General features: G+C 41.8%; 1 protein-coding gene across 18 annotated transcripts in view; it reads left to right on the forward strand.

The window, feature by feature from the left end:
* The window catches only part of ABI3BP (ABI family member 3 binding protein), a 1,784,442-nt gene that overhangs the window by 1,421,638 nt on the left and 344,817 nt on the right, over positions 1-17,987 (forward strand). For all 18 annotated transcript variants that reach the window (XM_086934483.1, XM_086934484.1, XM_086934487.1 and 15 more), the window contains 4 exons: positions 6,026-6,103; positions 6,542-6,616; positions 15,929-16,006; positions 16,475-16,549. In XM_086934483.1, coding sequence (XP_086790609.1) covers positions 6,026-6,103; positions 6,542-6,616; positions 15,929-16,006; positions 16,475-16,549 — 306 coding nt within the window. The remainder of the gene's footprint in view (positions 1-6,025; positions 6,104-6,541; positions 6,617-15,928; positions 16,007-16,474; positions 16,550-17,987) is intronic.

Raw genomic sequence — 17,987 nt, forward strand, 5'->3', positions numbered from 1 at the left:
TGATCCTCTATTTTAAATCAAAATTAATCTATAACGATATGATTTTTTTATAATATGATTGTAAATGCAAAAGGTTTTCTGTGTTTATGACTTCTATGAGCCAAAATAAAATAAAGTATTATTGAGCCAATAACGGCGTCATGTTGTTCCAGTAACATTCCGGTACTACTGGGCTTTTGACCTTGTTTAAGACCATCTCATCAGAATCACTAACTAGCACTGCAGGACCAAAATGCTCAGTTTCTAATTCGATATTATGTGTATACTGAGTGTATGGTGATGCATATGCTCCACCTGTAATGTGAGGGCCTTATTGCGCAATGTGTGCCAATGCAATAATAGGTTGTACAAAGTCCACTTTTTCTGCATTTGCAGTCCGATTGTTTGCCTTTTTCTGGACCTTATTTGCACTGGTTTTGTCACTCTGGGTTCTGTGATACTGAGTGCCACATAGCATGTGTTCAGGCTGTTACATGGTACTGTAAAAATTGGTTTCATCCAATTGCCTTAATTAATCTTCCATGTAAAGGGCACAGAAAATGCACCAATGGTATAGGAGTTAAATGTCATATGCGAACTGCAGTGTGTACTTACAGCACCTGCATATATGAAAAAACTATATGGCTGCAGAAAGCACCATTGTGCTATGCTGGGATGCAGTTTAAATGCACTGCAGTGATACATGAATAGGAAAGGAAGATTTATTATGTATGAAAACCTATTTTATACATTAAGTCACTCCCTTAGTGTTAGATTTGGGGGTCTCTAGTTGGCAGAGTTAGGTACCTTTGACCAAATAGGGACACTTGCGTCTAGTCAGGGTAAGGGGGGTGCACTCCTAAAATAACCCCCTTAGTAGCTTGGCACAAGCATGCAGGCTTATCTCAGAGGCAGTGTGTAAAGCACTTGTGAGAACATACAGTAACCCAGTGACAACACTACAGATAGACCCCACACAAGTTGTAGTATATATATATTTTTTTATAGACTTAACACAAGACCACAAACGACAAAAATCCACAATACTGTACTTTAAAAATGGTAGAAGTAGCTTAGTTCTCTTAAGATGTAAAATGCAACAATTTGAGTTCAATGTACCTTAGGATGTGTAACGCTATACAACAAAAGTGTTGCAGGGAAGGTGATGCGTTGGTTCCTTACACGCAAGAACGGTAAGGCGTCGGGTCCCTACTGATGCGTAGGGGATGCACTGCGCTTCCATGGCGATGCGGCTTGCAACGCAGTGATGCTATGAAGATCCGTTGCAATGAACAAAATGGCGTCTTCTCCTTGATGTGACTCAATGCGTGCACGCCTAATGGCCGTGTGTCGCCTCAACGATTCTTCTGGGCCACGATAGGCCCTGCAACACACTTCCTGGTGATGCGGTGGCGTCTGATGCGACGTCGATCTGGCAACGATGCGACAGCTGCATTGGTGACACGCTTTCCCAGCGATGCGACGACAGCGGCTGCGACACATTTCTCCGATGATGCGGCGGCATCTGGTGCAACGTCGATCCTCTTCTCCGGCGATGCGAGGCTCTTTCGCGTTGTGAAGTGACAGCACCAGTTCCGCGACACGCTTCTTCTTCGCGAGTCGCACTTCCAGCTCCTTGTGACATGCAGTCCCTCAGAAAACCCAACACAACTGCAGGCACTTCCAAACAACTCTTGGGGAACTGGTGGGTGAAGTCTGTTGTCCCTGAGATGTCAGCAGGAGGCAAGCTCTATCTCAAGCCCTTGGAGATACTTCACAAGTTGAATGACAGTAGCACAAAATTCCTTTCTCCTCTCTTTGGCAGTCAGGCAACCACTGCAAGCCAATCCCTCACGCTTAGGGATAGTCTCTCCTCAGTCTCTCTGGTTCCTCTCCTCAGCAAAGGTTTCTTCTTGTTTCCCAAAAGTGATCTAAAGATCTGGGGTCTGGGTCCCCCTTTTTATACACAGTTTCTCTTTGTTCTCTGAAGAAAGAGAGGCCTTTGCCTAGTCCTAACCAGTTCTGGTCAGTCCTAGAGCACTCTGTTTACATGACTCCTTCTTTCCTTTCACAGTGCAGGGCAGGGACCTCAGACCCACCACAGGAGGTGGAGCCAGCATTGTGGAGGGAAAGCACAGCCCTATTCAGGTCGCAGGTGAAACTCCTCCCTCCCATCTGCATGCAGATCTCTCTATTCAGCCCTGTGCTGACTCACCCTGTTTCCTGGAATCCCTCAGCCACTGTCACTCAAACTCCAGACAAGGAATACACAACCTAGCAGAGGCAGGCTTGGATGGTTAGACAGAAAATACCTACTTTCTAAAAGTGGTATTTTCAAACACAGAATGTTAAAACAAACATCACTAAAAGATGTATTTAATCATTCTGAGTTCAGGCATACTAAACTCGAATTTCTACCTAATTCCCTGAGTCAGTTAGGATTATAAGATGTAATAATCAAACTGCCCTTTCTGGCCTATGGGGAACAGTAGCCTTGCAATATAGAAAACGAAAATGGCTTTAATTCACTATTAGGACATGCCACACACACACCAGGGCATGTCCTACCTTTTGCCTACAATGCACCCTGCCCTTAGGCCTAACATAGGGGTGACTAATATGCAGAAAAGGGAAGATTTAGGGACTGGCAAGTGGGTGCACTTGCCCAGTCAGCATACCAGACTGCACACAGGCTCTGCAATGGCAGACCTGAGACACACTTTACAGACTGAGTCTGTGGGTGACACAGCCAGTGCTGCAAGCCCACCAGCATAATTTAGTTTACAAGCCCTGGGAACACTAAGTGCACTGTATTAGGGTCTGACAACTAAACCAAACCAACCAATCATGTAATCACTTATCCATACATCAATTTACCATAGGGAGAGCATATGCACTTTAGCACTGATCAGCAGTGGTAAAGTTCCCAGAGTCAAAAAACCAACACAAACAGGTCAAACAAAATACTGGAGGAAGGCAAAAAGTTCAGGGATAACCCTGCAAAAAGGGTCAAGTCCAACAATAAGTGTATCGTGTAAGCCCACAGGGCATGGTGCCTAAAACTTCAAAAGTAACACATGAAAATAGTGTTCCCTATCAGTAATTGAAGGCCCAAATGCTGCTTTGAGTCTGTGCGTTTACACTACCTACTCCATGTAAAAGCGTGTATATAACTAAAATTCTTAAGCTGGAGCTCCACAGAGAAAACTGCTGGAAAAATGAATCTAAGGTATTTTCTACTCAGTTTTCAAAATGTAAATTAATGATTACATCAGCTTTTTTATAACTTTGTTTGAAAAGTAACTTTGTAAAAATGTACTTTGTACTGTGTGAGCCAAAACTGGCTTAGAACCAGTTGTGTAACTCCTCTCACATCTAGACACTCGGTACTCATTCCTGATGGAGTTAAAACCCCTGTTCTCTAGAGAACGATGACCTAGCCTCTGGGCCTTCGGAGGCAGGGGTGTTGTCCACAAGTGATCACTTAACAGGGATTAGACATATGGAAGAGGGGCAGGAGCAGTTGGCAGAAAAAGGACATCCTTAATACTTCTTTTGAGATGAGGACAGGATAATAAGGAACTGATGCTGTGTTGGACCTCACTATGCTGTATGGCAAACCCCCGAAAGGTCTCCTTTATGTTTGCCCACACATTTGTCATGTAACTCCTTGCTTCACTGGTCACCTGTCACCTATTTCACTTTACTCTGTGGCTTTCCAAGACATGGGACAGAGTGGAGTAGGGCAAATTTGCATCTGGACCTCAATTCCCCGCCTGCACTCTCCAAGGGACGTTGCCCTACCCCTGACCTGGATTCTAACTTGGAGTGGGACTCAACATTTCATGAGGAACATCAAATAGATATAGCACAGACAAGCCAAAGGCCATGCTGAGCAAAGCCTGAGTTAAGGAGCACCCCATTCGCAGCCAGTCATAGAATGAAAGAGGGTGGGACACATCTCTTTGCTTGAATGCTTGATGCCCGGACAGATTGCAATGGATAGGTTTTTAGTGAAAAAGGTGCTAGAAGTAAGGAGATACAAGAGCATAGTATCTGGGCCTGACCCATTGCAACAAAACTCTTCACTAATCGATTAGACTATTAGCAGCAGCCTTTTTCCATCCTTGTACTACAGATGTAGTAATTACTCATCCGACTGCTTCGAAAGAGTTTTGGGACCTCGAAGAGAAATGCTATAATAAAATAGAATGCAATTCAATTTTACACTAATTACTCGCAGTGGCAGCCATTCATGTTTTAGCTTTGGGTGATACAGGAAAATCCTCCACAGATTCCTGAGATGTATAGCCTTAATTACTGATCTATTTCACTTAATTAACATGACGTTTGTCACTTTGAAGAATCCCAAAACATATCTCTGAACAGGAGTATCTAAAACATCGGGAGTCAAGTGATTTAGTTTATATGGGACAATGGAGTAGAATTTTTGTCACACTATAACAAGCAAACCACGAGCATTTTTAAATGTGCTCATGTAGAACTGAAGGGAAGTATTTTGACGATAAGATACCTGTGATAGAGCTGAACCAGGAAAAGTGCATAAAAAGTCTAAATATGCATCCTTCTACCCTGGTGAAAGCTTGCATGCTAGTATGGAATGACTCACTCTTCCTTGGTGGAACTCAGCGGGGGCTGGCACAGGTTAGCACAGTGGCGCAGAGAGGGGGCAGGGTGGGGATTGGGGTGGGAGCAGTGGGAAGCCGACAGACAACAGAATAGGTATAGTTTAATAAATAATAACATCTATTCCGTCATCAGTCGGCTTCCCCCCAGCCACGCCCTGCCCCGCCCCACCACACTTACCTGTGCTGGGCACCACTGGGGGAACTGTATTTTGTACTGCTCTGGTGGTATGAGATGTCATGACTGAACGCAGACATGAATTCCACTCTTTCAGCTCCTTTGGTAAAATTGGTACCTGCCGCCCATATTTACCTCTGGCTCTGTAAGTACCTTTGACACCAGTAGTCTTTTTCCATTGACTTCCGAGAGGATGCTGGAAACTTCAATATTTCAAGGAACAGTGGTCCCTAACAGGCGCAGAATAATAAAAATTCATATAGATCAAAATTGAAATCCATATAGTCTGTCCAGCCGGACAGGGTTTAATAACATGAATGTAGGTATAGTCAATCATTTCAGTACAATATCAAAGTGGGACACAGCCTGTGTCCTACTACTGTACAGAGACATTTGTGACATACAAAGACAAGTGAGGCAAGCATAGGCAGTCTGCATATATTCCAAGTTTTGCAGACAGATATTTACAGAGAATACACTGTTGTGATTTAGCAAATAATAAAATCAAAACATCCACTGTAAGGTGTCGACGGCGTTTCGATCCCCTTAAAGTATAGCGGGATCATCATCAGGACATTAACCATTCATGCCTTTAAATTACACAATGGTATGCGGTTCTCGTCTAAGAAGGAGTCCGCTTTACGTAATTTTGAGACAGAGAGCGCAATTGCAGGTCTGCTGGGAACGGGGAATCAATTGTAGCCCCGGGGAATTGCTGCGATGGGATTCCGCTTCCAAAAAGCCAATGCTCAAGTGGACCAAACTTTAATGCCGCTGATTCTTTCGCATAAATGTGATAGAAGAAACCAAAGTAAGAAGACTTTACAATATGACACTTGGTAAAGTCAACACTAAAGCTACTCTTTAGACAGGTAATCTTTAGCTGTTCTTTAGAGGTTCTAAAAGTCAGCACTCTGCCATCATCATTACCCTTTGAAAATGGAGGAGGGTCAGAACATGCTCTAGCACACACCTGCTGCTCTCTGCATAAGGAACCCTAATGTTTTTAGTATTTTCCAGATATTTTAATATATATTGTGAAAAGATGAACAACTATCCATTGAAGCAATTGCAGGCTTTTGGAATATGTCTCATTGTTTACAATCTGTACTTTCTTCTAAAGAAGAAAATATTACGACATATGATCTGCATTGACATTAACAGTGTCCAATTTATTGATTAACCTTGCTATTTGTGATTACGTGATGTATATTTTTTCTAGCATCAAAAAGGCAAAACATCCCAGAAACTATCACCCCTAAATCTTCTCGCAATGAAGAACAACCAAAGGCAACGTTGGGTAATTTCAATCTCTGTGCTACTCTTAATCCCACGCAGGAGCTCGTCACAATGGAGATTGCTTCATATCATCATAACAAAATACTTTACACCTGCTTAAGCGCTTGCCTTCACTTTTGCTCTTTAAAAACAAAAAAACTTAGGCTGTGCTGATTATGGTCATCTGCTTCAAACTATCTTCTAGTACCTTAATTTAAGAGTCCCATTTTCCTAGAAGATCGATTGTATTCATCAAACTTTTTTATCTTCGGCTGATCTGCATGCCACTGGAATTCGCTAATATTTTTCTTTCCAATACCAACCATGTATATTTTCTTTTCTGACATCTTTCTGCTTTGCTGCAGACATCCAGCGTTCCCTTTCCACAAAAAGGGAATACGGCTCTCTTAAACTGGGAGGCTTGGGGATGTAACCACACATTTGAGTTTTTCTCTTTCAGCTTTCCAAGAAACACCATTCTCTTCCACGGAACCCAAAGACGTAGAAATACCTGAAATTCCTCCAACTAACCCTGGTAACTTTAATGTTTATACATATCAATCAGCCAACTCTCAGGGAGTCATAATTTCACTAACTCCATTTAACTTATCTGGGACACAGGAAAATTTTCCTCCAGTGTGAATGGAAAAATCATGGCAGAGGGTTGCAAAGTATGTAGTGAAGGTGAACAGCAGAAGATGGGTGACATGCAATGCCTTAATCAAAATGCACTTTTGCACTGTTTAAGTTGGATAAATTGATATGGAAATGTTCAATGTCCCTATTCTCTCTGAAAAACAATTCCATCAAAATATTAAAAGCTGTCCCTAGATGGTCTTCTTGGCATAGAATTTACAAAGCATTTATGAGATTATCGTCTACGCTCCTGGACCTCTTTTAAACAAGAAGATGTTCTTTGTTGCAAAGTAGGATAATATATCATTAAGATTTGTGACTGCACTTGACGTATAAAACCAGTCAGCCCAGCAACACATTATGGTAGTTGCTGATTTGATATACTTTCAAGTTTTACTACTGGTTTTAGCCAGTGCTTGGAAGTTCTGAAGTATCCTAGCATGTCTTTCATAGTCCTTGCCAATAATTAAAGTGAGAGCAAACTGCTTGTTGCCCCATAGAAGAGGTGGTCAAATACGATCCACACGTGGTAGACACTACTGTCTAAGCCATTGATAAACATATTTAGTCGCTGTGGTTGCCCTCAGTACGATACCCGCCATAGCAGTAATGCATTATGGTAGAGGCAAATTTTGCATCAATTAGTTGTGAGTAGCTTTACCAGAAAAAATTGTCAGAGCGGAGTCTGCCGATCGACAAAGCACACATAGAGTGTGTGGTTGCATCAGCTGCTTTGTACACAGCTAAAAGGATGCACTGTCTCGACAATTGTTGAAGCCAGTCTAAAACAGGATGTGTTATGAAGCGCCAAATTAACTTATTGGGAACCAGTTAGTAGATCTGACTTGACCCAGGTTTTGAGTGGTACCAAGTGAAGTTGTGATGCAATGAGCCCTTAGTATATTGTATAAGAGTATATTTAAAATCTCTGAAGACCTGCACCAACACAATTCTTCTGCCATGACTTTATGAATAATATATTTTTCTTGTGCTGTATCTCCTTGGTTTATTCAAAAGATAATTTTCATAATATCAAAGTTCCTTCCTTACTAACTCATTTACCTTTTATCATGCAATTAAGCCACAAGTTGGCAAAGGCACTTTGTTAGTCGATTTTATCTTTTTAATTAACACTAGTTGTTTTTGTGGTGAAAATGACAGGTTTGAACCTCACTCCACTCCTCTCATATTGTCCAAAATTGAAGCTCCTTAGAGAGTACGGTGAGATGTGGGCAAAAGAGCACCTCTCCGCCCACATTGGAAGGCACTGTCTTTAATTTGACAAGCAAGAGTAAAGCAGAGTAGCAATTGCTTAAAGGTACCGGCCTGTCTGAGACACAAACTCTGCAATTGTAGATACCCGGATCTTTCCATTTTTTATATAAATTTTCTCCAAATGACACCATTATTTTTAGAAAAGAAGCTAAAGTTAAACTTCAAAAAAGCATTATTCACACTAGAAAGCACAGAGCTTTTGCTTTGAAGTAGTTATATTCATTCAGTTTTTTTAGTGATGACTACGAGTCCCTCTGTTCAGTGCATTACAGTGCAGCTGCCCTTGCATCCTCTGTCACGGCTAGATTAGGACAGCCCTTAGGACATGGCCTTGCCTTATTCTGAAGACTCCGACCCCTGAGCTTTGCTAGTGTCCTGCAAAAACAAAGTTATTTACATCGGCAACAAACAATGTTCCTATTTTCAAAAGAAAGGCGTGTTGAAAAACATTTTCCAAAGCTTAAAAATTCCACTCTTATGAAAGATTATTGCCTTTTAATACTACATAATATATATATATATATATATATATATATATATATATATATATATATATATATATATATATATATTTTATTGACTTTTTATGGTACAGTTTGGGCTGCTGCCCGGCATATACCATGTGAAGACAAGATAATGCAAAACTACCAAGCTTGTAAACAACGTTATCTGCAGTTTGCATATATAACAACAACGAGAACTTTGCGCAAACATTTCCATTCCACATACATTTAAGGGTATGTTTGCGTACCTGCGTTAGTAACAATGAAAAGTACAGTGTGCAGCATGTTGCGGTCCGGGACGTATGAGGGAGACCACTCATCAGTGGGTTTGTGAGGGGAGGGGGGAAGGTCGATAGCCCAGTATGTAGCCCATCAAGGCCATATTTTTCTATGCTTCTGAGGGCATCCCTGCGATTGGAAGACCACAATCTCTTTCCCCATGCATCTGTCCAATTCTTTTTGCCAGTTCCCTAATGTCAGGCGGAGGTCCCTTTCCACAGTTGAGCAATATTGTGCTTGGCTATGGTGAGGACAAGGAAAACCAGATGTTGCTTATATCGATCTTCCCCTATGCCATTAGTGCTGTGGAGCACGAACAATCTAGGGTAATATGGGAGATCCCAGGACAGCACCTCTTTTACACAGGAAGAGACTTTGCAACAAAAGGGCTATATAGCAGTACAACTTCATACCACGTGTATGAACGTCCCCTCCTCTTTTTCACAGCGCAAGCACAAGGGAGATGGAATAACTCCCATCCTCTAGAGACGGAGATATGTCTAATAAACTTGATGGACGTACTAGAATTCAATGAGACGGTATCTAGAGGACACCCCTGTGACCCGGAGACACAGTCGTTGTCGCATAAGTCTGATATATCGTCTTGCCACACCCATCTGGTCTTGTCTAAGGTCGTAATGGAGTGTGTTGTCAGCATCTGGCAGATCTGGAGAATTTAATGTGCTCCTAAGTCACCCCTTAGGAGGCGGCCCTCCAGGAGGTGAAACTCTGGAAGATTGTCCAGGGTGAGAAGCATGGGGGTGAGAGCATGATGCAGCTGGAGGTATTTGTAGAATTGCTTTTTATGGAGTTGGAATTCTTCCTGCAACTGTTGAAAGGACTTTAAGGTAGTGCCCCTCATAACATCCCAGAGTGTGGATACGCCTACCAGGTCCCACTGGCCGAACCCCTTTAAAGCTGTCACCTGCCGGAGGTAAGTTCCATGCCATAAAGGCCTTGCCTGGGTCAGACGCCCATGCCATCTCATTCGCCGATCGGTATACCGCCAAAGCCGAATCGTTGTTCTACTAGCATAGAGTAGAAAATCGAGGCTCTGTGCGCTCTATGGTACTCGAAGAAGGGGGACCCCTTCCATCGCTGGGCGTTCTAGTATGCTGTGCATCAGAAAATCCTACTTCAAAAGGGGTGCACTGAAAGCCACAGTTCGAATCGATTTTCAGGAGAAGCTTCTAATGACTGAGACTCCATTGCAGGGGCTCACTCACAGTAAGTTGTGAAAACCAGAAGCCCACAAGAAAGGAAAAACTGGAGATTCATTTGGGTCAGAATATGCTTCCCTGCAATTTGCTTTGAGTTCCCTTTAAAATTCTTAACATTCCGTTTTACAATTGATGTTTTAATGTTGTAAATAAATATATGTATCTATTACAAATAAAATGTAATGGACAACTAAACACACATAGAACATGGTTGTTCTTTTCTAACAAAAAGAGTAAGTCACCCATAGTGACATTGCCAGTGCTTATTTAGATTTGGTGGCAGCTGGTTTGGTATAGTGGGGTTATCGTTGGCACCTGTTGTGCTGTACAAACAACAGTCAGTGGGAGGAATTTTATATGCATTCGTAATGAAAATGCATGCACAGCTTAATTGTGTTTTTACATCAGAATGGAAAAAGGCAGACATTTTATTTGGGATATATGTAACCACTGATCCTCTATTTTAAATCAAATGTAATCTATATCTATAACGATATGATTTTTTTATAATATGATTGTAAATGCAAAAGGTTTTCTGTGTTTATGACTTTTATAATCCAAACTAAAATATAGTAATATTGAGCCAATAACGGTGTCATATTGTTCCAGTAACATTCAGGTAATACTGGGCTTTTGACCTTGTTTATGACCAACTCATCAGAATCACTAAATAGCACTGCAGGACCAAAATACTCAGTTTCCAATTCGATATTATGTGTAATGTGTGCCAATGTAATAATAGGTTATACAAAGTCCACTTTTTTTGCATTTGCAGTCCGATTGTTTGCCTTTTTCTGGACCTTATTTGCACTGGTATTGCAACTCTGGGTTCTGTGGTATTGATGCCACAGAGCATGTGTTCAGGTTGTAACATGGTACTGTTAAAATTGGTTTCATCCAATTGCCTTTATTAATCTTCCTGTGAGGCCATGTAAAAGGCACAGAAAATGCACTAATGGTATAGGAGTTAAATGTCATATGCGAACAGCAGGGTATATTTGCAGCACCTGCATATATGAAAAAACTATATGGCTGCAGAAAGAACCATTGTGCTTCGCTGGGATGCAGTTTAAACGCACTGCAGTGATACATGGTTAGTAATGGAAGATTTATTATGTATGAAAACCTATTTTATACATTAAGTCAGTCCCTAAGTGTTAGATTTGGGGGTCTCAAGTTGGCAGAGGTAGGTACCTTTGACCACATAGGGACTCTTGCGTCTAGTCAGGGTAAGGGGTACACTCCTAAAATAACCCCTACTCACCCCCTTGGTAGCTTGGCATGAGCATGCAGGCTTATCTCAGAGGCAGTGTGCAAAACATTCGTGAACACATACAGTAACCCAGTGACAACACTACAGATAAACTCCACACAAGTTGTAGTATAAAAATAAGTTTTTTTTATATAGACTTAACACAAAACCACAAACAACAAAAATCCACAATACTGTACTTTAAAAATGGTAGAATTAGCTTAGCTCTCTTAAGATGTAAAATACAACACTTTGAGTTTAATGTACCTATGATGTGTAACTCTATACAATGAAAGTGTTGCAGGGAAGCTGATGCGTCGGTTCCTTACCCGCAAGAACGGAGAGGTGTCGGGTCCCTACTGATGCATAGGGGATGCGTCAGTTCCACTGGGCGTGGGGAGGTGATGCATCAGTTTCTTACTGCACTTCCTCGGCGATGCGGCTTGCAACGTCGTGATGCGATGAAGATCCGGTGCAATAAACAAAATGGCGTCTTCTCCTTGATGCCACACCATGCCTGCATGCCCGATGGCCGTGCGGGGACTCAACGATTCTTCTGAGCCGCGACAGGCCCTGCGACACGCTTCTCGGTGTTGCGGCGGCGTCTTATGCGATGTCGATCCTCTTCTCAGGCGATGCGAGGCACTTCGGCAACCATGCGACAGCTGCAGCGGTGACACGCTTTCTCAGCGATACAAAGACAGCAGCTGTGACGCGCTTCTCCTATGATGTGGCCGCATCTGGTGCAACGTCGATCCTCTTCTCCGGCAATGCAAGGCGCTTTCAGCTGTGAGGCGATAGCACCAGTTCGGCGACACGCTTCTTCTTCGTGAGTCGCACTTCCAGCTACTTGTGACATGCAGTCCCTCAGAAAGCCCAACACAAATGCAGGCACTTCCAAAGAACTCTTGGGGAGCTGGTGGGTGAAGTCTGTTGTCCCTGAGACTTCAGCAGCTGGCAAGCTCTATCTCAAGCCCTTGAAGATACTTCACAAGTTGAATGAAAGTAGCACAAAAGTCCTTTCTCCTCTGTTTGGCAGTCAGGCAACCACTGCAGGCCAATCCCTCACGCTTAGGGATATTCTCTCCTCAGTCTCTATGGTTCCTCTCCTCAGCAAAGGTTTCTTCTTGTTTCCCAAAAGTGATCTAAAGTTCTGGGGTCTGGGTCCCCCTTTTTATACACAGTTTCTCTTTGTTCTCTGAAGGCAGAGAGGCCTTTGCCTAGTCCAAACCAGTTCTGGTAAGTCCTGGAGCACTCTGTTTACATGACTCCTTTTTTCTGTTCACAGTGCAGGGCAAGGACATCAAACACACCACAGGAGGTGGAGCCAGCATTGTGGAGGGAAGGCACAGCCCTATTCAGGTCCCAGGTGCAACTCCTCCTCCCATCTGCATGCAGATCTCTCTATTCAGACCTGTGCTGACTCACACTGTCTCCTGGAATCCCCCAGCCCTGATCACTCAAACTCCAGACAAGGATTACACAACCTAGCAGAGGCAGGTTTGGATGGTTAGACAAGAAAATACCTACTTTCTAAACATGGTATTTTCAAACACAGAATGTTAAAACCAACATCCCTAAAAGATGTATTTAATCATTCTGCTTTCGGGCATACTAAACTCGAATTTCTAGCTAATTCCCTGAGTCAGTTAGGATTATAAGATGTAATAATCAAACTGCCCATTCTGGCCTATGGGGAACAGGTAGCCTTGCAATAGTGAAAAACGAAAATGACTGTAATTCACTATTAGGACATGGCAGGGCATGCCCTATCCGTTGCCTACAATGCACCCTGCCCTTGGGCCTAACATAGGTGTGACTAATATGCAGAATAGGGAAGGTTTAGCGACTGGCAAGTGGGTGCACTTTCCCAGTCAGCCTGGCAGTACCAGACTGCACACAGACTCTGCAATTGCAGACCTGAGCCACACTTTACATGGTTCTTCTGTGGGTGGCACTACCAGTGCTGCAAGCCCACCAGCATCATTTGGTTTACAAGCCCTGGGCACACTCAGTGCACTGTACTAGGGTCTGACAAGTAAACCAAACCAACCAATCATGGAATCACTTATCCATACATCAATTTAGCATAGGGAGAGCATATGCACTTTAGCACTGATCAGCAGTGATAAAGTTCCCAGTGTCATAAAACCAACAAAAAGAGGTCAGACAAAATACAGGAGGAAGGCAAAACGTTCAGAGATGATCCTGCAAAAAGGGCCAAGTCCAACAATAAGTGTATCTTGTAAGCCCACAGGGCATGGTGCCTAAAACATAAAAAGTAACACATTAAAATAGTGTTCCCATCAGTGATTGAAGGCCCAAAAGCTGTTTTTTAGTCTGTGCATTTAGACTACATACTCCATGAACAAGCGTGTATATTATTAAAATTCCTAATCTGGAGCTCCACACAGGCAACTGCTGGAAAAATGAATCTACGGTATTTTCCACTCAGTTTTTAATATGTAAATTAATGATTAAATCAGCTTTTTTATAACTTTGTTTGAAAAGTAACTTTGTAAAAATGTATTTTGTACTGTCTGAGCCAAAACTGGCTTAGAAACAGTTTTGTAACGCCTCTCACCTCTAGACGCTTGGTATTCATTCCTGATGGAGTTAAAACCCCTGTTCTCTAGAGGATGATGGCCGGGCCTCTGGGCCTTGGGAGGCAGGGTGTTGTCTACAAGTGGTCACTTAACAGGAATTAGACATATGGAAGAGGGGCAGGAGCAGTTGGCAGAAAAAGGACATCCTTAACACTTCTTTTGAGATGAGGACAGGATAATAAGGAATGTGATGCTGTGTTGGACCTCATTATGCCATATGGCAAACCCCCAAAAGGTCTCCTTCATGATTGCCCACACATTCGTCATGTAACTACTTGCTTCACTTGTCACCTGTCACCTATTTCACTTTACTCTGTGGCTTTCCAAGACATGGGAAAGAGGGGAGTAGGGCAAATTTGCATCTGGACTTCAAGTCCCCGCCTGCACTCTCCAAAGCACGATGCCCAGCCCCTGACCTGGATTCTAACTTGGAGTGGGACTGAAAATTTCATGAGCAACATCAAATAGATATAGCACAGTCAATCCAAAGGCCATGCTGAGCAAAGCCTGAGTTAAGGAGCGTCCCATTCGCAGCCAGTCATAGAACGAAAGAGGGTGGGCCACATCTCTTTGCTTGAATGCTTGGTGCCCGGACAGATTGCAATGGATAGGTTTTTAGTGACAATGGTGCTAGAAGTAAGGAGATACAAGAGCATAGTTTTGGGGTATGACCAATTGCAACAAAAACTCTTCACTAATCGATTTGACTATTAGCAGCACCCTTTTCCCATCCTTGTACTACAGATGTAGTAAATACTCATCAGACTGCTTCGAATGAGTTTTGGGACCTTGACGAGAAATGCTACAATAAAATAGAATGCAATTCAATTTTACACTAACTACTCACTGTGGCAGCCATTAATGTTTCAGCTTTTGGCGATATAGGAAAATCCTCCACAGATACCTGAAAGGTATAGCCTTAATTGCTGATCTATAGCACTTAATTAACGTGACGTTTGTCGCTTTGAAGAATCACAAAACATATCTCTGAACAAGGGTATCTAAAACATCGGGAGTCAAGTCATTTAGTTTAAATGGGACAATGGAGTGGAATTTTTGTCACTCTATAACAAGCAAACCACGAGCAGTTTTAAATGTGCTCATGTGGAACTGAAGGGAAGTATCCTGACAATAAGATACCTGTGATAGAGTGAATCAGGAAAAGTGCATAAAAAGTGCAAATGTGCATCCTTTTGCCCTGGTGAAAGCTACATGCTAGTATGGAATGACCCACTCTTCCTTGGTAGAACCCCGCGGTGGCTGGCACAGGTTAGCGCAGTGGTGCAGGGAGGGGGCAGGCTGGGGATTGGGGTTGGAGCAGTGGGAAGCCAATAGACAACAGAATAGGTATAGTTTAATAAATAATAACATCTATTCCGTCATCAGTCGGCTTCCCCCCAGCCCCGCCCTGCCCCAATGCACTTACCTGTGCCGGGCGCCACTGGTGGAACTGTATTTTGTACTGCTCTGGTGGTATGAGATGTCATGACTGAACGTTGACATGATATTCCACTCTTTCAGCTCATTTGGTAAAATTGGTACCTGCAGCCCATATTTACCACTGGCTCTGTAAGTACCTTTGACACCAGTAGTCTTTTTCCATTGACATCCGAGAGGATTCTGGAAACTTTCATGCCGCTGATTCTTTCCCAGAAATGTGATAGAAAAAACCACAGTAGGAAGACTTTACAATATGACACTCGGTAAATTCAACACTAAAGCTACCCTTTAGACAGGTAATAGCCAAGTGTTCTACAAGTCAGCACTCTGCCATCATCATTACCCTTTGAAAATGGAGGAGGGTCAGAACATGCTCTAGCACACACCTGCTACTCTCTGCATAATGGACCCTAATGTTTTGAGTATTTTCCAAATATTGTAATATGTATTGTGAAAAGATGAACAACTATCCTTTAAAGCAATTCCAGGCTTTTTGGAATACATCTCATTGTTTACAATCCGTACTTTCTTCAAAAGAAGAAAATATTACAACATATGATCTGCATTGACATTAACAGTGTCCAATTTATTGTTAATCTTTGCTATTTGTGATTACGTGATGTATATTTTTTCCAGCATCAACCAGGCAAAACATCCCAGAAACTATCACCCCTAAATCTTCTCCCAATGAAGAACAACCAAAGGCAGCGTTGGGTAATTTCAATCTCTGCGCTACTCTTAATCCCAAGCAGGACCTCGTCGCAATAGAGATTGCTTCATATCATCATAACAAAATACTTTACATCTGCCTAAGCTCTTGCCTTCACGTTTGCTCTTTAAAGACAAAAAACTTAGGCTGTGCTGATTATGGTCATCTGCTTCAAACTATCTTCTAGTACCTTCATTTCTCTTCCAATTTTCGTACACACTTTTGTTCAAGAGTCCCATTTTCCAAGAAGATCCATTGTATTCAGCAAACTTTTTTTTTCTTCTGCTGATCTGCATGCCACTGGAATTCCCTAATATTTTTCTTTTCAATAGAAACCATGTATATTCCCTTTTCTGACATCTTTCTGCTTTGCTGCAGACTTCCAGCGTGCCCTTTCCACAAAATGGGAATACGTCTCTCTTAAACTGAGAGGTTTGGGGATTTAACCACACATTTGAGTTTTTCTCTTTCAGCTTTTCAAGAAACACCATTCTCTTCCTTGGAACCCAAAGACGTTGAAATACCTGAAATTCCTCCAACTAACCCTGGTAACTTTAATGTTTATACATATCAATCAGCCAACTCTCAGGGAGTCATAATTTCACTAACTCCATTTAAATTATCTGGGACACAGGAACATTTTTTTCTCCAGTGTGAAAAATCAGTGCAGAGGGTTACAAAGTATGTAGTGAAGGTGAACAACAGAAGATGGTGACATACAGTACCTTAATCGAAATGCACGTTTGCACTGTTTAAGTTGGACAAATTTTTATGGAAATGTTCATTATCCCTATTCTCTCTTAAAAACATATCCATCAAAATATTAAAAGCTGTCCCAAAATAGTCTTCTTAACATAGAATTTACAAAGCATTCATGAGATTATCTTCTACACTCCTGGACCTCTTTTAAACAAGAAGATGTTCTTTGTTGCAAAGTAGGATAATATATCATTAACATTTGTGGCTGCACTTGACGTAAACACCAGTCAGCCCAGCAACACATTATGGTAGTCGCTGATTTGATATACTTTCAAGTTTTAGTACAGGTTTTAGCCAGTGCTTGGAAGTTCTGAAGTCTCCTAGCATGTCTTTAATAGTCCTTGCCAATAATTAAAGTGAGAGCAAACTGTTTGTTGCCCCATAGTAGAGGTGGTCAAATACAATCCACACATGGTAGACACTACTGTCTAAGCCAATGATAAACATATTTAGTCGCTGTGTTTGCCCTCAGTACGATACCCTCCATACCAGTAATGCATTATGGTAGAGGCAAATTTTGCATCAATTAGTTGTGAGTAGCTTTACCAGAAAAAATTGTCAGAGCGGAGTCTGCCAATCGACAAAGCACACATAGAGTGTGTCGTTGCATCAGCTGCTTTGTACACAGCTAATAGGATGCACTATCTCGACAATTGTCGAAGCCAGTCTAAAACAGGATGTGTTATGAAGTGCCTAATTAACTTGATTCAGATCTGCTCAGCACATACCCATATACTATATAATGCGTATCACAGGATTAATAATCCCAAGACCAAAGGTATTCAAGAACCAATAGACAATCCTCCAAAGAAAATATGCAAAGCTCCAAATTTTTTTATGAAGATACTTGTTTTCTTCTTTATTTAATGTTTTGATTGACGATCATTCATTTAAAATACAGTGCAAAATCATAGCCATCATTGCCTACGCAACGCGTTTTGTCTCCATGAGACTTCTTCAAGGCTATAAAAATGTGCATAAGGAAAAGAAAAAAATGTGTTTTTATGTTAATCAATATTCAAACAATTTTAAATTGTTATGCAACATTTAAAACTTTACTCTTTTGATCATTAAAAACACTTTTCAAATATATAAGGGGATTGTTCTATTTTTAACAAGAATATGTGTGCATGATTCAAACGTATCATCGTTTTACTGTAATAGTGACATGTGCATCGAGAAACATACAAGGAGACCCATTTCCATGACACCTGTACAAAAAAGTTT

Source organism: Lissotriton vulgaris, chromosome 8 (genome assembly GCF_964263255.1).
Source record: "Lissotriton vulgaris chromosome 8, aLisVul1.2, whole genome shotgun sequence".
NCBI lineage: Eukaryota > Metazoa > Chordata > Amphibia > Caudata > Salamandridae > Lissotriton > Lissotriton vulgaris.